A 23,478-nucleotide genomic window follows, 5' to 3' on the forward strand; every position below is an offset into this window, starting at 1 on the left:
ATGACAATTCACCATTAATATGGATGCACATGAAAAGAAATAAGATTTAAAGATTTGTGTTCCAGTCTTGTTTTATCAATTTAAAATGGGCATCATCAAGTCATATACAACTCTTGAAATCAGCCTCTGTCTTGTGCTGAATGTAGATTGTCACGTGGCTTTCTTTTACTTTGACAGCTGTAACATCACACACCAGCAAGATCCATACTATTTCCAAACTCAGAGCAGAGCAGTATGCAATTTACACACATGATCCAGCAGCACTTACTTCATTCATTATTTGAAGCTTTTGATGTGTTAATGTAACCGAATTTAGCCTTACCTAAATGCTTTTGTACAAGCAAATAGTTGAACTGTTGTGCACAGATTACCAGTTTCTAAAGGGACTTGTAGTTTCAGGGAGCTCCCAGTTACCTGATTAAAAGCAATAATATTTGCTGTTGTGTCATTGCTGCATGGGTGGGACTGACCTAATTAAGAAAAAAAAAAAAACAAGCAAGCAAGCAAACAAAAAAAGCAACAGACAATAAAATAATGAAAACAGTTTATTATATTCAGCCTATAAGTTACTGTAGACAGTCAAGTTGGGTCAATGTAAAAACATGTCTGTTCGTATTATAGTAGGAATGTTAATTTCCTGAATGATCAATTAAATAAAAAATGATAATTAAAATAATAATAACATGGCCTTCAACTGCAGTGTATTTGAGGCAGGCCTATATAATGGGGTTGTTGTAGTGTAGTCTATTGTAGTGTTTCAGATAATTTTTTTTCTCTTTAAATTCATACTACACGTTCTTCCATCCAAATCACCAAATGCTACTGATACTATACATACAAATAAAATTGCCTTTATTTCTCTCAAGTAGAACCTAGACATTTAGATAAATTTAATTTGAGATTTAACACAGAAAAGCTAACAATACGAGAGGTGAATAGAGATGAATTACTTTGTGCTACAGCACAAACTATTCTGGATAATCCACATCCACAGAACACAACATGTACATGTTTAACTAGAACTGCTTCATGCTAAAGAAAGAGTAACTATTTCTACAGCACAGTCTAAACTGTGAATACTGGTTGGTAGGTTGGTTAAAGCCTAGCTAAACTAATTGTGTATTGGGCTGTGTATTTGCCAAAACGCGGGTGAGCTACAGCTGAATGCCGTACTTTAATCGACCTTAATGCAGCCTGAGTAGACAGAGGTAGCAGCAAATGTTCTGCTGTCCTGCCAACGGGCTCTCTGTCCGCCCCCTGTGTAAAGCACACACTGTGTGTAAACGATGGGCTGCTACCATCCACGCTCTGCCCCACCCATTCTCCCATCAACCCCTGCGAGACAGGAAGCACTCTCTACTTTTGGCGCGGTCTTGATAGCGGTGTCGGCCATCTTGGAATCACACCACTCTTTCAGGCAAAGCTCCGAGACGGTGCGTGACACTGGAACTCATTGATTGACATCTTCTTACTAATTAAGACGAAAAGCTTATTTACATCCCCGTTTAACGAAGACAGTCGATTGCTGCAATAATTTGTTTTGTGTTGCTCACTAGGTGGTGAAGCAAACTCAGGATCGTTTAAGGAACCGTTATGGCGACTGCTACCCCGAGCCGTGAAGCTGCCCGGCCAACGGCCTGTACACCTCTCTCCCCCACTCGGATATCTCGCTTACAAGAAAAACAAGATTTGCAGCATCTGAACGATAGGCTGGCCGTGTATATCGACCGTGTCCGGGCACTGGAATTGGAGAATGACCGGCTGATGGTGAAAGTGTCCGAGAAAGAGGAGGTGACTACTAGGGAGGTGAGTCAAATACAAATACAAAAGTGTTTACACTTATCCATATGTGGTCTCCCGACCGCGGGTCATTTGAAGTAGTGTGAAGTGTTGCTAAACAATACATCTTCGTTTTAAGTTAAGAGAAATTACAAACAAATGACTTCAAAGCAAATGAACATAATTAAGGACTAACCTACGTTAAATCATAGTTGTTAATGAATTTCAGATGACGATACAAATGTGTAAATAAAGATATACCGTGTTGACAACTTCATACATTTGACTATTGCATTCACCTAACGTGTTTGTTACCCGCAGTAATGCATACTGCATTCCTTAATCTGTATTCACACGTAACCGGACTGGGAGGATTGAGCGGGTGGATATGCGCGCCAAACTATTTATATGATCCATTATTTTTCGTCTTCTTTACATCAGTTGACTTTTGACGGCAGACGTACACACATTATCTTGAAGTATTAGAACTTGTCGAGGGTTAGACTATTGCCTAAGTCGCTGCACGTGTCGGTTGTGTTTGTGCTGTTTTCTACACTTAGGCCTGTTTTCTTAGTGAAACTTATTACCAGAAAAATACGCAATGGAAAAAGTTGAAACTGTACTAGTTGTCAGTTTGCACGGTTCCTATAAATTTAGGTTATGTGCATTTTTAAATAGTTGCCTTTTACTTATAGAAAGGTATAGGGTGGATAGCATGTTATATTTCAAACCCCCTTACCAAAAAAGTGTAAATTGTTTTGAACGGTTGAAATCTAATTAAACCAGTTGTAAGTAAACTGTAGCACTCTTTTACAGTGTTTCTCCAATGAATTTTCCAATGCCCTGTTCTGAAATGGGATATGTAACATTGCCGGCTTTATCAATCTGTTAAAGTGATAGCATTCTGTCACTCAAGCTTCTTTCAGTTCACTTTTCCATTAATGTTTCTCAAATCTGCATACAAACATACCCACCACAATGTCAGAGAGCGCCACGGTACGCACACGATACACTAGTCAATGCATCAATTCATTGTTTGTACACTGCTTTATACAGCTGACTTATGGCAAAGGCAGGAGACGCCCTGGACAGGTTGCCAGTCCATCACAGGGGCCTCACAAGGTCCAGACAATCAAGCACATTCACAGCTAAAAATGCTAAAGTCATTTAATTAATTTTTTAATTAAAAAAAAATCTGATTGCTTGATTACTTGCCAGAATACTGAATTATTTAAATAGTCGATAGCTGTAGCGCTACCAGATAATATTTATTACGAGTCAGTCTCATTAATCTGACCTGTTACAGGCTCTTTTTGCTGCAGTAAAATTTAAATTTGTAGTAGATGTGAAATCGTAGTGTAAAATGAATGAGACAAAACATCTGAAACATTGAAAGTTGAGTTACGTTTGCATTTGTATTGCAGATTGTACTATTGGAGCTGAGTTTAGTTACGAGGTTGTGAATTGTGACTTTTGGCAGTGTTGTCTTTGGCTCGGATTTTAAACTCTGACACATACGAAGACCGGTTGGGACCCTGGAGGCAGGGGCATTTATCTTTATTCTATTTTTTGCTCTCTGCCGCAGCACAGCGCAATTATATTTTGTATATACACTGTTAGGTAGGATTGACCGACTCTTCTGCAAGTTAGTGATGTTAACAGGATATGCAAATGAGTGCAGTCATACATCCACAAAGTTTCAATGATTCAGAACCTTTTCTTCAATAAATGTGCAGACATTTTCAGATCAACATTTACAAGGTTTCAAGACCATTTTACAAAAAAAGGTTACCAGTTAATATGTAGAGCGAAGGCATTTGTAGACTATACAATACTGTTATTCTTATTTATTTAGATTACTGTGGAAGGGAATTGCTCTGAGCCCTACTGCAGGCTAACAAAACAGGGTTAGACCATCTTTGCTAGAGCTGAGTGGCATTACAGGCTACGGTTTGAAGGATCACACAAGGACAAGACATACAGACCTCTGCAAAAGACTGGAATTGACAGCATGTTGCACAGAATCAGGGTAACCCTTTAAATCCATACTAGGCCCGAGTGATTTATCGGCTGGCCGATTACAGCCCTTTTCAAAATAATCATCGTCAGCCAGAGTTTTGCCGATTAAACACATATATATTCTTAATTTCTTCATAAAACAGTAAATGCTGTTAAGTGTCACAGTTGCGCAGAATGCTGTTGTTGCGCCGTTTGTCCACTAGATGGACCCGTGACTCCATTCAATCTTTTGTCCTCACCGCTGTCTTCTCAGTAGTACAGAAGTAAGCTACAGCTAGGCAGCATCACAGGAGTGGGCTGAGCGGAGCTACTGACAGATAAGTTCATAACGACGTTGTCACATTGATAATGACTCAACATGTCTCCTGTTTCACTTTAACTCTCTTTGCCATGTGTCATGACAAGTGACACGTACTTCGTTGTGTCGGTCATGCCTTTCATTTACGTTGCATTGCTAAAGTTGTGCTAACTTGGCTTAAGTTACTCACTTTGTGTTTGTGTTAGCAACCACATCGCTGTAGTTATGCCAACCTAGCATAGCGTTAGCTAACAGCTTAAAAGCCAGTAAGTAACTGCAGAAATAACGTAAGTGTACAAAGTATTTGAGAGTACAGAACAACTGCTCATCACTCCATCAGCTGCATGTTGAAGGGCATTTAAGAAGGAGCGATGTGAACGCAGAGGGGAGGGGGTTTATTCAGTGCAGGCCTGAAAAGTTAAAATGATGAACATTACTGTCTGCCTTCAGCAACCATCATGATGTCGTGACACTCTTCCTTTTACTTTGTCAGGAAATACTATACGGTGACCAGGGTGTAACAGCAAATCACTGTGTGTGTTGTTATGGAGCAACATTAGTGTCGGACTGTTTGTGACCATTATATATTTAAAATGCAACTCTGTCAAAGATGACATGTTTTGACATCTTAAAAAAAGGTGTCACTGGTTTTTACTGAGACAGCTGCGTCAGGCCAAAGAAGAGGCCTACAGGAGTGGGGACAAAGTGTTGTTCAACCAGGCCAGAAACACACTGACAAAGGAGATCAGAGCAGCTAAGAGGAGCTACTCTGAGAAGCTGAAGAGCCATCTTTTAAAGACCCTACATCAGTGTGGAAAGGCCTGAAGAACATCACCAACTACAAGCCACCACCCCCCACCTCTGTAGGGAGCCAACAACTGGCTGATGACCTGAACCAGTTCTACTACAGGTTCGAAAAGGACTTGACATCCCACATGGACCATCTCCCTACTCAGCCATCAACACCCCCTGCAGCCTTGCACCCCCTCCCTTCTGACACTCAACCTGCAATCAGGATCTGTGAAGAAGACATCTGCCGGCTCTTCAAGAAACAAAAGATCAGGAAGGCTGCAGGGCCAGACCGAGTCTCACCTGCCTGCCTGAAAGCCTGTGCAGATCAACTGTCACCTGTCTTCACAAAGATCTTCACACAGATCTTCAACAGATAACTGGAGGAGTGTGAGGTTCCTTCCTGCTTCAAACGCTCCACCATCATCCCGGTCCCCAAGAAACCCAAGATCACAGGACTGAACAACTACAGACCTGTCGCCCTAACATCTGTAGTTATGAAGTCCTTTGAGAGACTAGTGTTGGCCCATCTGAAGGACATTGCTGGACCCCCTGCAGTTTGCCTACCGAGCAAACAGGTCTGTGGATAATGCAGTCAACATGGGGCTGCATCACATACTGCAACATCTCGACAGACCAGGGACCTACGCAAGGTTTCTATTTGTGGACTTCAGCTCGGTCTTCAACACGATCATCTCGGACCTCCTTCTGCCCAAACTCACCCAGCTGTCTTTCCCACCCCCACCTGTCAGTGGATCTCCAGCTTCCTGACAGACAGACAGCAGCTGGTGACGCTGGGCAACTTCACATCCAGTACCCACACCATCAGCACCGGCGCCCCCCAGGGATGTGTTCTCTCCCAACTGCTCTTCTCCTTGTACACCAACAACTGCACCTCCTCACACCCCTCTGTGAAGCTCCTGAAGTTCGCAGACAATACCACTGTTATTGGGCTCATCCAGGACGATGGTGAGTCTGGTTACAGAGAGGAGGTGGAGCAGCTGGCTGTCTGGTGCAGTCATAACAACTTGGAGCTGAACATGCTCAGAACAGTGGAGATGACAGTGGACTTTAGGAGGAACCCCTCCCCCTCCCCTCACCATCCTGAGCAGCACTGTGCCTGCTGTGGAGTCCTTCAGGTTCCTGAGCACTACCATCTCCCAGGACCTGAGATGGGAGACCCACATAGACTCTGTGGTGAAGAAGGCCCAACAGAGACTGTACTTTCTCCGCCAGCTGAGGAAGTTCAACCTGCCACAGGAGCTGCTGAAGCAGTTCTACTCAGCAGTCACTGAGTCTGTCCTATGGTCATCTTTGACTGTCTGGATTGGTTCTGCTACCAAATCAGACATAAGGGACTGCAATGGACAGTCAGGACTTCTGAGAGGCTCATCGGTGCCCCCCTGCCATCCCTCCAGGACATGTACTCCTCCAGAGTGAGGAAAAGGGCAGGAAAAATCCTCACGGACCCCTCCCACCCTGGTCATCACCTCTTTGACCTGCTACCCTCCGGCCGGCGCTTCAGGTCTCTAAGCACCCAAACATCCCAGCACCGGAGCAACTTCTTCCCTCAGGCCATATCCCTCGTGAACAATCAGCCAGTAAATCACTATAGACTCCTGTTACTCTGTGCAATATCATTACATGTGCAGTTCCTCAATTTCATGTGCAATATTGTAATTTCAACCGTTTTCTAGTTTATTTCTCTGGCTTAGGGAAGTTTATTTCTTTTCACAGTACGTTTTATTTTTGTTTACATAGTACTTTCATACTTCTTGTTTACATATCATATTTCATTTAGAATTTTGTAGAAAAAGATTTCTATCTTTATTGCCTGTCTTGTGTTGTGTACCACAGTTTCATTCATCATGTAAAATTCCTTGTGTGTACAGCTCACTTGGCAATAAAAGCTTTCTGTATTTCTGTATTTTGGTTCATGAGTCATGATTTCTTGGCAACAAAAATAATGGAGTAGAGAAAATGTGATTTAATGTTAAAAGGCATCAGAGGGCTGCAAAAATAATGTTTGCCAATAACGTCACTCATTATGTTGCTTATATACAGCATAAACCTATGGCCTAAATCTAAAGATAAATTCATCAGTACAACTGGTAGCTATATTCATGCATGCTCCATAGGGGGGGGAAAAAAAGCACAATGCCAAGTTCAAATAAAATGCCCCACATTACAGACATATTTGTTTGGAAAACAGTTTCTATTTAATTTTTATTTACAGATGCATATGTTTAATGTTTTATTGCATGTTTTTGTACTTGATAATTCCTCTCTGTTGTAAAGTTAAACAAATGGATGGACTAAAGGGCAAAATATTGTAAAATACTCTGCTCATATTCATATATTTGTTGTTTTAAGCATTAAGGGACCAAAAAAAGAAATTATTTCATTCATCATATATATATATGTTTTTTAATAAAAAGACCCAGAAAAAGCGGATAGCAAAAATTTTTTTTTTTTTTTTGCCAAATATCGGCATCGGTCTCCAAAAATCCATAGGGTTTGGGCCCTAATCCATACATTTACTTTGCATATCTAAAAGAGACTTAATCACTGCACCACATGTGTCCAAATGTGCTGCATTTAAGAGGACATTGACTTTAACCCCAGAATATAGAGTGGTATCAGCTGGACATAAAGAGCAAATTAATCTATCGACATTTAAGGTCTATACCTATGGAAAGACTAGGAATTAGAAGACAAAATCTGTGTTTTTGATGGGAATTTGGAACTGGACACATTTGTTCCCAGATAACTACTTGCATGGTACCCCAAACAGTCAATCAGTGATTTGTAATTTCTCGTTTTTCAGCTAGGTACGCCATCTAGTAATTAGTTTTTATGTCTTTCTCTTTAGGTAACAGGCCTGAAGGCTCTTTATGAGGCAGAGTTAGCTGATGCTCGACGGGTTTTGGATGAAACTGCTAAAGAGAGAGCCAGGCTTCAGATAGACCTTGGCAAGGCTCATGCTGACCTGGAAGAAGCCACACGCAGGTAAGATAATGCATTTTACCAGCAGTTAAGCCTGCACTTTCTCATACCCATGCAAACTTTAGATTTTTAGTGAATTTTCATTAGACCAATGGGTTTCTTCAGCCTGTACATGACATTAGCAAATGATAAAAGACATGAAACTTTGTGTTAGAGAGGGTCATGATAAAAATCTAACTCTTTATTTGTGAACTCTGGCTTGACTGTGTTCTGCAGGGAAAAGCCTACAGTGATTTCCTCCCTGTGTGCAGGTTTTGATTTAGAACTACATATTTTTGATTCAGAGACGAGAGGCTGTTCACAGATGGGTCTGTTGTCAATGTGTTTGTGGAAGTGGGAAGGAAAGAGGGTGTGACAGAAAGAGTGGGGCACAGTTCTACATTGGAATAAGATTTTACTCTTCTAAAAAGCATTAAAAAAAAAAAATAGAAATTCAACATGTGGCAGCCAATGTTAATATTGCCCCGAATACATCAGTGCAATTGGAAATTGGAAAATTTACAACTGGTAAATTTTTAACATTGCCTCACCCCATAATCAGATTAAGTTAGTCTTCAGACCAGATAAGCATTTGGAATTAGGGTCACCTGAAAGGGCAGGGTCACTGGCTGTTTAAAGGCAAGAACACCTTTTTCCTCCTTTGTGTTCTAGTGTCAAGAAGAAAGACAGTGATCTTGCTGCAGCATTGTCCAGGGCCAGTGGTTTGGAAGGCCAGCTGAATAAGAGTGAAGCAGCTCTTTCTACAGCTCTAAGCCAGAATGCTGCTCTGACTTCTGAGCTCGCTGATGTCAAGTCTCTGCTGGCTAAGGTGGGTACTATAAGGTTTTCTGTTTAGAATAAAGTTTCTTGGAAATGATAGTTGGAAAAATTATTGCAGAATTGTACAAGTTTACAAGAAATAAAGTCAGAAATTCAGATTAATAAGTAGGCTTTTTGGTGAGGGGATGAGTTGTCAGTGCTGCATCTGTAGTGAAAAATGCAGTTTGTGTTTTTTAATTTAAGAATGGAAGTTAATGTTCTCAGAGATAACATGAAGCACTGGATTGTACCTGTCAATGTGTGACTGATTGCTGGCAGGAACACAGATGCGATTCAATTTGACAAAATGGCAATGCAATGTATTTCTTCTTTTCTAATGCTTGCTAATATCCCCATCAGCGATCTCTGTCTTTCTTAATTTCTGTTTGAATATGTGTAAAAGAAGCGATACCAGCTGATCTTTTGCATTAGATTCTAGTATGGGTAAGCATTAGTACTCCAGTAATAAATTACCTCCACTGGTTTTATCGTATCATGTTTACTCAGGTCCTTATCTGTTCCTGGAGGCATTCACACTTCGCATGCTTATAATTATAAGGCTGTGATCCCACATATGGTTATGAATATACACCAGTGTCAAAACTGCGGTTGGCATAGTTTCTAATAAGACACTGATTTACATATATTGTAGGTAGGGATTTAATAGTCTCTATAGTGGCTCAAAATCTATCAAGCCAGGATTATTTCAAACAACAGATATGTTTGTGGCAGTGTTTTTCACACAAAATTAGGATTTTTTTAAATTACAGATATCTCCTCATGCTGTGTAAGGTGACTTCCAGTCAAGAGCCAAATGGAATTATATTGATCCATTGGAAACTGAAGCACATAATTGTTTAATACTCCACTGCAAGCTGAACTAAAGTGCTAATCATACTTTAGACTCTGTAACAAGCCAAATACAAAATCAGTACACCCATCCATTTTCTATACAACGCTTAATCCTCACCAGGGTACAGTGACGTGCGGTGAGGTTCATGGCTGGTGAGGCACTGACTTCATCAGAATCAGATTTACAAATATATGCACTCTACAGAGCAGCTCATTTGCCATTTGATTGGCAGCAGTTTACGGGTTATGTTTCATATTTGCATTCTTTTCACATACAAGCTGTAGCCCACAAAATGCACATTTTATTTAAAAAAAAATGTTATTGCAAGCTTACCTTTACTCATAAATGAAGTCCGTGTGGTGCTCCTTCTGGACGAAAATATTCATTACTTTTATAAAAGTCTTCCTTATCTTCCTTCAGACTTGGTAATTGTAGATTGTACCTAGCTTGCTGTCACTTACTCTGCAGCCGCGGAGTCACAAGAAGCATGTCTGGGATCATGAGTGCCCCCTGCCATGAGGCCAGAGAACTGTCTGCCTCACCTAGAACCTCTTCTTAGCCGTTTATGATCACTCAGTAAACAAAACACATTACACACATACAGTTGGTAACAAAAAACACTGTACATTATTATATACATCAGCTGAACTATGGAAAATCAGTTCATATATTAAATGTGTTTGAAACATTTTACTGGTGACATACAGACAGCAGGTAGCGAGGGATTACGCAATCCAAGGTGAGGCTCAGCTTGCTGCTGCCTCACCGGCTTCTCTTCCAAGCATTTGAATGAATGGGAAATTGTGAAAATTCAGCGATTTTTGAATGGAAAATAATAATAATAAAAACAGAGAGAATATGCAAATTCCACACAGAAAGATCCCAAGCATCCAAACCAGGACATGAACCAGGGATTTTCTAGCTTCGAGGCGACAGTGCTAACCCCTGATTCACAGTGCAGCCCAAATTAGTACATCTTAATAAAAAGAATAAATTCGTATTCATCCCACTACATACCTTCTTACCACTGATTGCTCTCAGATTGCTACACTGACTTGAATAATGTTATCAGCTCTTGCTACCACAACTTGCCCATGATGACTCAGTCAGCTAAACCCTATGTTGTGCATGTGCTAATTTTTCTTATGGTGTATAGGCAGAGGACAGCCGTGCTGTTGGTAAGCGCCAACTGGAGGCAGAGACACTAATGCGTGTAGACCTGGAGAACCGATGTCAATCATTGAGTGAAGAGCTGGAGTTCAGGAAGAGCATGTTTGAAGAGGTAATGAGTGTATGTGGTGTGTACAATGCATTAGTATTAGGCTTATCAGTACTCTGATCTTTCTTTTTTAATGGCATTTACTGGGTTCATAATGGTACTGGAAATTCTTGAAATCACGTGAATATAAAAGTGGTGTTTTCAAGGTTTTAAAAGTGCTTCTATTCTAATATGACTTCCGAATCCTTATTCACAACCCAGAGATATTCAGATCACAAATTGTTTTGACAGATGGACCAAATCTGTGCAATTTCTGTTGCTTTAAGAATTTTTCCCAGCTCCACTCCCCCATTTCTCCTTGTGTTCAGGAGGTGCGTGAGTCCCGGCGTCGACAGGAGCAGAGAATAGTGGAGGTGGACTCTGGAGTAAGACAGGACTATGAGTTCAAACTGGCACAAGCTTTACAGGTATGTTGGGGGAGGTGAATTCAAGATCAATAAAGTTTTATTCTATTCTACTCTAATTGAGGAACTGTCATTTCCGATGTTGTCATGTCTGTAGTGGGGCTGGCTGATACATACAGTCATGGGAAAAATGAGTAGACCACCCTTGTTTTCTTCAATTTCTTGTTCATTTTAATGCCTGGTACAACTAAAGGTACATTACCTGAAGAATAGGGAATCTGGGCCAGCCCAGATCAGAATTCTGACCCTGTCCGACCCAGATTGGAATCTTGACACCAACTTGGCCCAAATTGGAATTCTGATCTTGGCTGCCCCAGATTGGAATTTGACTTGCTGGCCTAGATCAGAATCTTGGAATTATTATTATTCACATTAAGTGTTGATAAACATGCAAATTCAACACAAAAAATTGTTTTAATACGTTTTATTGACAAATTCTAGAATTTCAGAATTACAGTATAAGAAAACTACATCAGTGTTGCTACATGGTGTTAATCTTACAACATACAAATTCATGTATGCAGCTATGAGAAATGAAAAATTAGAAATTCTACACTTTTTAAAGAATAGGAACATTAAATTAAACAAACTTTCATATTCATCATGCTTTAATGTATGCTACTGCCTTGTAAAATATTTTGAGACGTATACATACTAGTGACAGTGTTGAGAAATGTATTATTTCATGTGATCACATAATATATGTTTAAATTAAAATCTGTTCTGGCATCCCTTGTTGTTTGGATGATGCTTGCACACTTGAGTCCTGCCCGTTTTCAGCGGCACTTGTGTGAAATACAGCAGTGGTTAATCTTGTAACCAAATTTTTCACACCCTTATGCTTTGAAGGTTAAATCAAAGACTACTGAGTAACTCAAAGAGGGTTTCACCTCGTCGCAATATTTACAACAGTTGCATTTTTCTACACTTTGTTTTAGACTCATCTTGAGCATGGATGGTGTTTTCTTAATTTATTGAGGTTTAATTAATAATAAAAGGCTTAAATATTCCATTTACATAAGTATTTGGACCGTTTGACACGTGTAATTGAGCTCTGGTGCTTTTACTTCTATTAGTGAAACTGTTTTGCCACAACTCATAAAACAGATGCAGAGGAAGCGGAGACTGAACTGCACCTCATTAAGTCTGTTTTCCTGCAACAGGGAGTGGGTCAAGATAAAGGGCAGGGTTTTCATTACAGGAGAAAGGCTTAGGCACATCACCTGAATGCACACCGCTTTTTGCAGACCAGATAAAAAACAGACAAAGAATACGTAAGAGAACAATAACCACGTTGAGACTGTTAAGGCCAGTGACTGCAGATCAGAGATGGGAAGCTCCAGATAAAACACCTGCAGAGAGTTCTAAACAAAAATTACGGGACAGGGAAGACTCAAAGCCCCCAGCAACCTGAACTTATAGCAGCATATCTAAGGGACGGCCCAGGTGATTCTGAGAAAACTACAAAACTATAAGCTTTATCAAAAAAGAATGTTTTAAGCCTAATCTTAAAAGTAGAGATTGTGTCTACTTCCCATTCTACCTGTGGAAACTCTGGGAACCACAATTAAACATGCCATCGGTGAGCACAGGGCTCTACTCGGACAACACGGTACAATAAGGTCTTTGAAATGAGATGGAGCTTGATTATTCAGAACTTTTTGTGCGAGAAAAAAGGATTTTAAATTCTACTCTGGATTTTACAGGGAGCCAGTGAAGAGAAGCTAATACAGGATAAATATGATCTCTCTGTCTGGTTCTTGTCAGAACTCTGGCTGCAGAGGTATTAGGCCATCCTGAGAATAAGCTATTCTGCTATTTGAGTATTGTGTGTAGATGGATAAAAAAAAAAAAAAAAAAACAGAAGTGATTTTAGATAAGCAGAGTCTGAAACATAGCGGAGAAAAAAAAGTGAACTCCACTGTATATTGTTGTCAATGAAAAATAATGCCAATCTGGTTAATATGAATGTATGAAAAAGCCAATTGCATCACAGATTAGAACTACAAATGCCATCAATTTAGCTCTACACACTGCAGCATTGTCTTTGAATTTGAAAAGTGATTTAGCCCAATGCTTTTCAGTAATGTTTACACACTTTAGCACCCTGAACTTTTTAGGTATTACTTAACATAATCACCCCTTTAACTTGAAGAATTGCACTTGAAAACTGGGTGTCTAAAAATATGAACAGACACTTGATATTTATACTTGCTTGTATATATAAACACTGTCAAATAGAGAACAAGTGGCCACATTTTGACTTTGACTTGCTAGGTTGTGTTGACAGAATAAGTGCTGTAGAAATTTGCCACATCTTGTTATTTGAATGAAGGCACCCCCAAGGGGAGTTTTCTTCTGTGGATAGCCATTAATCAAGTTTGTGTGATCCCACCAGGACCTAAGGAAGCAACATGATGAGCAAGTCTCCCTTTATAAGGAAGAACTGGAGCAAACTTTTCAGGCAAAGGTGAGACAAAAATCCATTTTTCTACCTCTGAAGGCTTTATGTTTTGGGTTGTCCATATATTTTTCCATCAATTTCTTGTGAACATTATGTCTCTTGAATGTCTTGTTGGATTTAATAAAATTCTGCAAAAATATTTACTTGGTCTTAAAGATGTAGTGATTTTAATTTGGACAAAGGCCACATGAATTCCATTGTTGTGGAGATGAGGAAATTTCATTATATCTGATACAAATTGGGATTCAAGAATTACTTGATTAGAATTTAATGGTCAAAGCGAAATCACATAACGCGTTTTAGAACATAGCTTAACCCTTAGAGGTCCGCCCTCACGCTGGCGTGATATAATCATATGACAATTTTGAGACGTCACGACAAAAAAACTAGTGCACGTACAGTGATGTGGTCAACTTCTCTCCAAAGTGCAGACTTTAACTCTCTCCAAGTTTTTGTTTCACATCGATAGACCACATAAAACCGGAGATATGATGTTATGAACATCTGTGGAAAAAAAAAAAAACGTGTGTAAAATATAAGCATATGAAATATATCGCAGTCATTTTTTATGACGGACAAAACGAAAGTGAAAGAAAGTCCCTAGAAGTGCAGGTCCTGTAATGTGGCTGTCTGCCTCATTCTGGACAGAAACTATTGTCAGGAGTGGCATAAATAAAAACAGAAAGAAAACCACATCTGCTTTGTATATAGTTGCAAATATTTGTATTTAATTTAATTTGATTTTTATATAAAATTTACCTTTTCGAATTTATATCTGCAACCTATGTTTATATTTCAACTTTCAAAATGCTTCATTAAGCATGTTTGTGGTTTTTATTGTAATAAATAATGAATTTTTTCAAATTGGATTTTGTATTTTGTGTGTTTTGGAGCCCTAAATGTGAATTTAGTAGGTTATAGTGAAAAAATAAGATTATATAGATGATGTTGTGCTGAAAACAAAGAAGATACCAAACATGGGCATGGTAGACATGTTTCTATGTGGTATATAAAGACAAAACTAAAAGTATGCAAAATGGCCAAAACAGGCCAAGACCTCTAAGGGTTAAGAGTTCATGTGCTGACAAAATTTCACAGCTGTCTCATTGGTTAAACTGATGAAGTGATGGTGTTTTATATCCAGAAGTCAGGACAGACAGGTGTACACTGCAGCTTGATTGGTTTGTTGAAGGGATACAATCGCAAGTTGTCAATTTTCCTTCCTTTGTCTTTTAATCATTCTCACACATCGTCTGTCTTGGTCTCCCTCTAGTTGGATAATGCAAAGATGTCCTCAGAGATTAATGACAAGGCAATGAGCACAGCGAAGGAGGAGTTACAGGAGTCCCGCACGAGAATAGAGAGCCTTGGATATCAACTTGGTGCCCTGCAAAAACAGGTACTGCTTCATGGCCAGTTTTCATACAAATGTGGACCTCTTCCAGTGCTCTCACAATTTCAAGTACTTCTGCTTTCAGCTTCATGAATTGTAAGTGGCAATACAATTCAGAGTTAATGTTCTGATGTTGGGCTGCATGTATGTTGGTATCTGTAGGTGGCTGCCTCAGAAGATCGTATCAGAGAGCTGGAGGAAATTCTCTCTGCAGAGCGAGACAAGCACCGCCGTACCATTGAAGCAAAAGAGCAGGAGATGGCCGAATTGAGGGAAATGATGAACTCTCAGCTCAGTGAATACCAGGAGTTGCTGGATGTGAAGCTTGCCCTGGATATGGAGATCAATGCGTATAGGAAACTGCTGGAGGGAGAGGAACATAGGTATGCACACTAGCAGGCCTAGATTATATGCTACTAGTAACTATGTGGAACAACCAAATTGTGGTTTTACACAAATATGAATTTCAGATGGGAACTGTCTTCTCAATTCACTATAAAAGCAATTTTTCCTCTTGTAGAGTAATTGAGACAGAATTGTGTAAAAAGTTAGCTTAATGCTATACAGTCTATAAGCAATACATCAGATGTTTTCAATGTTAAGTGCATGGTCCCTGATCAAATAGATAAAATAATGTAATAATGTCTTGTTTATGTAGTAGAAGCTGTGGAGAAAATGCAAAAACTAGGCGGATGGAACCTTTATTTTTATTAGTATTCTTACACTATTAGTGCCTTATTTCTCATTTAAATGACAGATTGTGACAGCCTTCTCTTGCTAGCTTCTGACAGCTCAGACATCGCTCTGCCAAGGAGTAGTGGCTAGCCAATAATTCACTGGGGACTGTTGTGCTTCTTTCAGACTGAAGCTGTCCCCCACCCCGTCTACTCGAGTCACTGTTTCCAGGCTGACAGGATCTTCCTCCTCCCGCTCCTTCAAGAGAAAGAGAGTGGAGGTGGAGGCTAAGGATGTGCCAGAGATGGAAAGAGAGGGGCAGCTGCTGGTGTCAGAAGAGGCCACAGCAAGTGGAGCAGTCACTATATCACCAACTGACATGGATGGAAACGCAGTCACCCTCAGCAACGATACTGAGCAGGTCTGTAAGAGGAAACTACTTGCAACAGTTGGTAATTATTGGGGCTGCCGCTATAGCTCACCTGGCTAAACTAGCGACCCATGTTCAGGGCTACAGTCCCCGATGCAGCAGGTTCGAATCCCGCTCATGGCCCTTAGCTACAACTCCTTCCCCAATTCTTCTCCCCCACTTCCTGTCTCTCTCTTCACTGTCCTATATAATAAAGGCAAAAAGGCCAAAAAAATAACTTCAAAAAAAGTTGGTAATTATTGCATCACATAGTTACAACAAAAAGCTGAATATTAAAGGCTTTTTTACGGTTGGATTTGTTAAGATAGAAAAACCTGAAAGAAAGTAAACACACAGAAGCCCCTTAAACTCAGAAACAAGTTTCCCCAAAACGGTTTGTAATAATAAATGAATTGCATTTTTATAGTGCGTTTTTTTGTTGTTGTTTTTTTTTTTAAACCTTAGTGGACAAAGCATTTTATAACAATGGTTTCCTTGTGTTTTGCAGGACCAGCCTTTGGGAAACTGGAGACTGAAGAGACAAGTTGACGATGGGGAGGAGATCATCTACAAGTTCTCCCCAAAATTTATCCTCAAGGCTGGACAGTCAGTTACGGTAAGATACAGTCATGGAAAAAATGATTAGACCACCCTTGTTTTCTTCAATTTCTTGTTCATTTTAATGCCTGGTACCACTGAAGATATATTAGCTGAAGAATACAGTGAACATGACAAAAAATGCAGCTGATTGCATAATACTTTATGTCCTATTTGACATGCTTAAGCTTAATTGTATTCCCAGGGTATATAAGAGGCCATTTCATGGCATAAGCAGCACTGCACATGCAAAGGCCTAGAGTGGTTTCCTGCTTACATTCAAGCCGTAGCACAACTCAGAAGCTGTCAGCTCTCACATGATGCCTAAAACAAAAGAATTATGTGAAGCCACAAAGGCAGCCATCTTGACACTCCTGGAAATTGGCATGAGTGGGAGACAGGTGACAAAAAACTGAGGATCTCCAAGACAGCCGTTCATTACACCAAAAAAAAGCAAGCCCAACACGGTCCTACCAAATTGTTAGCTGGTCACGGCAGGAACCGTCTTTCTACTTGTCCAAACAAATGTACCTTTCATGGTACCAGAGGACTATGTGTGGAAATAGACCCTGTGATTTGTCATGTTAAACACTGAATTGGTAAAACTCTTCTTATTTTCATTTTACTTTGATTTTGTATTCAAGCCTCTGTGTTGTTTTTACTGACTTGTAAAGTTGAGAGACTGATAGGTAAGCAGGGCTAGACGAATGGCACTAGTAAGCATCATTATGTTTTTACAGCTTCAAGTTTGTGGTACATACAAAATAAAAACAAAACAATAAAAAACCAAAAATTTTCACCATATGTGATCCTTGATGTATTATCGATTACAGTTTGACATGTACAGATTGTAGAAGTTGTGTAAGCTTCTTCATTCTAAACATTTTCTTTCCTTTTTTTGTTTTGTATTATTTCTGTATATGTTTACCTGCACAGGTGTGGTCCACTGATGCTGGTGTGGCCCACAGTCCACCATCTGACTTGTTGTGGAAAAGCCAGGCTTCCTGGGGCACAGGAAGTGACATTGTTACCTCTTTGATCAACGCTGATGGCGAGGTAAAGACATTCATGCATGATGAACTCTTTTCTCTGCTTGAGCTGCATACATGATTGTCTGTTTTGACTCATCTAAACTGTCCTGCAGGAGGTGGCGAGGAGGAGTGTGACCAAGACTCAGGTGGAGGTAGAAAATGGAGAGGAAGAGGAGGAAGTGGCACAAACGGTGACTACAATTCAGATATTTACACAGGACTGTTATTCTATGTCGAGAAATGTGTTCAAATTTTCATACAAATTATTTAAAAACATTTTTAAAAACATCATCCATAATGGATTTTAGTGCAATCTGTATCTGTAAACCGGATATAGGGAAATTTAGAATTCTAATTCAAAAGGGTTCACTGCCACACTGATTGTCTAACAGATGGGCTTCCAATCAATGTCAGTGAGGCTGTCTTTTTGCATCAGGTCTATATATGCCAGATGAGCTTGCATGCTGAAGCTGACGTTCAGAGACATAAGAGACCAAGGGAGAGCGATGGTCTTGGGGCAGTTTGGTTATTTAACAAAATAAAATGTTATGCTTCTGTTTAGACATTAAAGATGCAATGCTTCCTTTTGGCCTAATTAAGCTTTCTGTGTCCGCAATGGTATACGTGGCATACATTTTTTTCATTCATCCAAGGCTGCATGGACAGTTGCAGACTTGGATAGATGCCTCTACAGACAACCATTTGCATCCCAAAATTTGTGACTGTGTGGACTGTTTGCACTGTGCTTGTTATGAGGAGAGACTGAACAAAGAGATTCTGTCATCCACACCCTTTTAATTCATCATGAAAGAGCTGTAATTGAAGTAGTCCCCCCTGAACTTTGTGGGTGGTTTGATCTGTACATGCTTTCTATCAACAATGCCCAGACACAGTCATAAGTTAGGGACATTTTTGGGGTCTTATAATTTGTCCACCCACTGTGCTTGGCACACTTTAGGAATAGTCACATTGACACGGTGTATGGTCTCATCTTTAACCAGCTGCTACAACCTGTAAAAAGTGACAAATCGCAGTCTTTTAGAAACATCTATGAGAGCCTACTGTGTTTTTCTGTGTTTGATATTGGGAGCAATGTGACCGTCTGTGTAACAAACCTTGAGGTACCTGTTGTAGTATAAATAGAACTACAGTTTCAAAGTCAGCATTGATCTGTGGACACAAAGCCTGAGCTGGCCCTTAAGCAGCACTCACTATCAAGTTGTAGCACTGCTTGTGATCCATATATGTATCACCTGGGATCCTTCCAAATACTTTTCAGTCTATCAATGGATCAACGTTTGTGATAGGAGAAAAAATGCCTCATAAAATGTTTTATTTTGACTGTAAACCTTTGTTTCTCCAACAGGGCAGAGTGTCGTCCAGAGAGTGTGCCATCATGTGAAGCCTTCCTGTTACATGGATGGCTTTGACTTCCACATTATATGTTTTTTTCCCCCCAGACCCGCTCAGATATCATCTTATCCATTCTCTTATCAATTGGTGTTTTTACTGTTCAAGACATTATGAGAATTTTTTTAATAATGGACTCTGCTTACTGCCCTCCACATTTTTGGACCTACTTTAATATGGGTCACTTTCCTAAATACTACTAGCTGACACTAGTAGATAAAACAAAGGTGATGGATCCAAACAATTTAACTGTGGAGTTGCATCTGAATATTTCCACCCATACAAATAGTACTCTACATATCGAAGATCCATTTCATTGTCTGTCTTGTACTCTTAAGTAAGTATTTGGTTTCATCCTTTAAGCACAGCAGAACACAATGTTTACTTAGTATAAAGTATCTCTGAGACATTTATTTTCGACACATTCAAAGCCTTTTCTAAATTTGTTTCTCCTCTATAACACTGACGTGGTTACCCAGATTTTACCCGCTGCTTAATTTTCTTTGTATTTTTTATTTATATCTTCCTTTGATCTGCATACATTGCAAATGCCATGAATGCCTGTTTAGATAAAGCATTCTTTTGCAATTATGTTGAATTTCCTTAATCAAAAGTGAGTTTGCAAATCCACTGCTGGTTTGCAGCCAACTGTCAGCTGACCCGATCACGTAGACTGCCACAATTCTTGAGGCTGCCCTCCCATCAATCTGTTTTGTCACTGTGCACCTTTTCTTTTCTCGTCCTTATTTCTAAAATACAACATTGAAATGTGATAGTTGATCAGATCTCTGTCTGTCTTGGCAGAGCTAAATTACAGACAAACATGATCTCTGGAAAGATTCAGAGGTAGGTGTTTGAAGCCTTTTGACGTTATCTTACAGTTTTTTTACTTATTACTTTCAGGGGATTTCGACTGACAACCTTTGATTTCTGATGACAATTACATGGAAAAGTCAGAGAATCCATTATCTCTGCTGCCGTTGGGTGGTCTGTAGTGGAAGTAAAATTTGCTGTATCAAGAAAAACAGACTGTTGACTCTGTCTTATCCAGGCAGTCAAAGGAAAATAGCTTCAGAACAGGGATATGAGTTGTTTTTTTAAAAAAAAAAAATATATATATATACTGTAAACTACTAGATTAGCTATGCAGCCTGAGGGCATGGTTGGAACTAGGTAGCTGTATGGGCAGCAGAGTGGGTGTGTCAGCAGTGGCCAGTTCATATCACATTTTTCTTAGAAGCATAGTGGAATGAAAACCTTAAGTGCACACTACGATCTTAAGTTGGTACAAATAATCTTTTGGTCAAATTCTCGACAATTTTTTATTTAATTTTTTTTTTAAACTTCTGATTACTGTGAGTGCAGTGGTCACAGATATTTCTGCTCTGATTCAGTTCCCCAACCAACAAAGATACGTGGTTTCAGATTTGCTAAACATTGAGTCTCTGAGCCAAAGGACCTGAAGCCACACGGACCAGAAACCGTGTATGCATTCTCAAGGAAGGAAATGAAAGTTTAAGTTAGCTTTATCCAGCAACCATGTAATGTCTGGAGCCACAATGCAGACTACCAGGAGAAAACCTAGTGGCAACCATTAACACCCAATGTCAGGAAACCAGCTGTTATAATAGATAGGTATATTGACAACCATTAAATTGGTAGCTGGTTGTTGATGTGGTTGTCAGCTCTGTTGTAATAACAGTGACTGAGTTTAAAATCCTGGGACTGTCCTTAAACAATGCAACATTGCTGTTCTTAAATTACTGCAGTGGCCAGAATATTAATGGAGTTGCAGCTGGTGGGTGAAGGTGTTGTGTTTCGCTATGACACTGAAATATGATATAAAGAAAATCTCTGACTGTCTTTGTTAATCTGGACTATTAACCTGACCATAAATTGCTTTCATTGTCAAGTACGCACATGGTGAACTGTAAAAGCAACACTTTTATGATACAGTGTCTGATGGAATATTCTGATGGACTGTATTGTCTCCATCTGTTTCCTGTTAGGCTGTTTATGAGTGTTTCTCTTACAACTGTTGTGTGTTCTTGTGCGTTTATATGCTGTGTGTTATATTGCTAGTTTTTCTATATAATGCTTGTCTATATAATCAGTTTGTTAACATGAACTTCATTTATTATTTTGTGTCTAGGATTTCTTGGGTGGTAAAGATAGGGTTTTTTTGACCTAAATAGAAGGAGAAAACTGATTCTTGGGCTTAAATATATTTCAGGGTTCATACAAGACAGTTACTGAACACTATTCCTCAGTGTCCTACTTGGAGTTTTAAAGTCGTTACATAAGTTAAAGATATGAAAACCACTTTCTGAGTCAATGCAGGCAAAAAGCAACAACTGCTTGTGCAATTACTATTGAGTAACCAACATTGAACAACTGAACACTCCAATCATGGATGAACTGTCACATGGCTTGGGTCTGACTTGTTCTGTTGCATTATGTGACTGATAGTCATGTGAACTTTCGATATTCTTCATGTGGGGGTTGGGGCATGCCAAGTGTCAGTTTTCTTTCATGATTTACTGTTACTACTTTTTGTACACAATAAATGTTTTTGCATATACACATTTGGTATCAAGTTGTTGTTTTTTTTTTAACATACACGCAAGTCAAGTTAAACTGAAGACTGTCTGTTCATCTCAAGGTATGATTTATATATAAATCTTTAGAAGTGCAGGAAGTAGTAACCTTTAATTTTCTGCTGAGATCTGACCATTTATAGTATTATTCACTTTGAAAATGTCTGAGCTGATATCAGTGAAATTTTAAAGTGATTTATAGATACCAGATAAATGCTACGTATTATTACTGTTCATACCCTGCATTGTGTATCCTTAAGTGTTTCAAAGCTTGTCTATTCTATACATATTAAAGTCCCGACGTTGCTATGTAAAGTGCTCTGATAAAACTTGTTATGATTTGGCATTATATCACTAAAAAAAATTTGGTAGAGAACATGCTTTGTCTTTAGAGCTCATTTCACCTCATCTCATCTCCTTCAGCCATTTGCTCCGCTCAGGAAGTTGGATTAAGAAGGTAAGGTTTGTCTAGGATTTAGTTTTTAAAGTGAGCCCTAGAAAAGCAAAATTGGAACAAGTTTCTCCAACCATCCTCAAAATAATATACAAGTATGCAACTGTGGTGCCTCTAACTAAAAACTATGACAAAAGGTTTAAGAGATTAGCGCCACTGTTGTAGCTCTGTGTCACCGCATCTGAATGTATGAAAAGTTTTGTATAAATACATTCAAATGTGTGAGTGTAGAAATGCTTTGATCACATGAATTAAAAAATGTGAATGAATAAATATAATCAAAAACAATTTGAAAAAGATTTGCACAAATAAGTTCATAAAGAAAGTTAACTCATGTATAATGCATGTGTGAATCCTAAGTTGGGCTGAGAATGTTTCGGCCAACTGCTATCACTACACATTCCACCTGGAGTGCTGTGAGTCCAAGTATTTCTCCACTCTACAGATATCTTCAATTTATTTTATTTTTTTGCATATTTGTCACACGTAGATGTTTCAGATCAACAAACGCATTTTAATGTAAGACAAAGACAACCCAAGAAAACACAAAACACAGTTTTTAAATGATTTCATTTACTGAAGAAAAAAAATGCTCTCCCGCCATACCTTGCTCTACATGAAAAAGTAATTCCCACCTTAGCTACCAATCTACCAATTGACCAAATTCCTTTGGCTATTGGGTTCAGTTTCACCAGCCACACCCACATATGATCACTGCCAGGCTCGTTGAATCTAAATATCACTTAAAGAAAACCTATCTGGCATTGTGAAGTCGGTTAAAGGGTCGCAAAAACATGATGGCACATGATGTCACATTTTAAAGAGATTCAAGAGCAGATGCAAAACAAAGTCACTGATATTTATCAGTCTGGAAGGGTTACAAAGCCATTGCTAAGGCTCTGGGACTCCAGAGAACCACAGTGAGAGACATCATCCACAAATTGAGAAAACATAAACAGTAGTGAACCTTCCCAGGAGTGGCCGGCCTACCAAAATTCCTCCATGAGCGCAGAAACCTCTCATGTAGGAGGTCACAAAAGAACCCAGACAAATGTCAAAAGAACTGCAGGCCTCCCTTGCCCCAGTTAAGGTCAGTGTACATGATTCTACAATAAGGAAGGCACCAGGCAAAAATGGCATCCACGGGAGAGTTGCAAGTCACAAAGCACTCCTGACCAAAGTGAACATGAGGCCTGTTTGGCATTTGCAAAATAACATCTAGA

At 39.4% G+C, this 23,478-nt stretch overlaps 1 protein-coding gene across 1 annotated transcript; it reads left to right on the forward strand.

The window, feature by feature from the left end:
• The first annotated feature begins 1,584 nt into the window (after positions 1 to 1,584).
• On the forward strand, positions 1,585 to 21,787 carry lmnb2 (lamin B2). Its single transcript, XM_008281850.1, has 13 exons — positions 1,585 to 1,806; positions 7,758 to 7,894; positions 8,543 to 8,699; positions 10,699 to 10,824; positions 11,130 to 11,228; positions 13,624 to 13,695; positions 14,963 to 15,088; positions 15,245 to 15,465; positions 15,944 to 16,178; positions 16,675 to 16,782; positions 17,700 to 17,819; positions 17,908 to 17,985; positions 19,161 to 21,787. Exons 1-13 carry the CDS (start codon positions 1,594 to 1,596, stop codon positions 19,194 to 19,196), a joined length of 1,728 nt encoding a protein of 575 aa, XP_008280072.1. The 5' UTR covers positions 1,585 to 1,593; the 3' UTR covers positions 19,197 to 21,787.
• Positions 21,788 to 23,478: the final 1,691 nt, after the last annotated feature.

This window comes from Stegastes partitus, unplaced genomic scaffold, assembly GCF_000690725.1.
Source record: "Stegastes partitus isolate 25-593 unplaced genomic scaffold, Stegastes_partitus-1.0.2 Scaffold248, whole genome shotgun sequence".
Classification (NCBI taxonomy): domain Eukaryota; kingdom Metazoa; phylum Chordata; class Actinopteri; family Pomacentridae; genus Stegastes; species Stegastes partitus.

Bases quoted from the DNA above. Each gene is read 5' to 3' on its own strand.
- lmnb2 (XM_008281850.1), top strand. From the start codon at position 1,594: ATGGCGACTGCTACCCCGAGCCGTGAAGCTGCCCGGCCAACGGCCTGT. The intron at 8,700-10,698 runs GTGGGTACTATA...TATGGTGTATAG, and splicing joins TCAAGTCTCTGCTGGCTAAG to GCAGAGGACAGCCGTGCTGT. The intron at 15,466-15,943 runs GTATGCACACTA...TGCTTCTTTCAG, and splicing joins CTGGAGGGAGAGGAACATAG to ACTGAAGCTGTCCCCCACCC.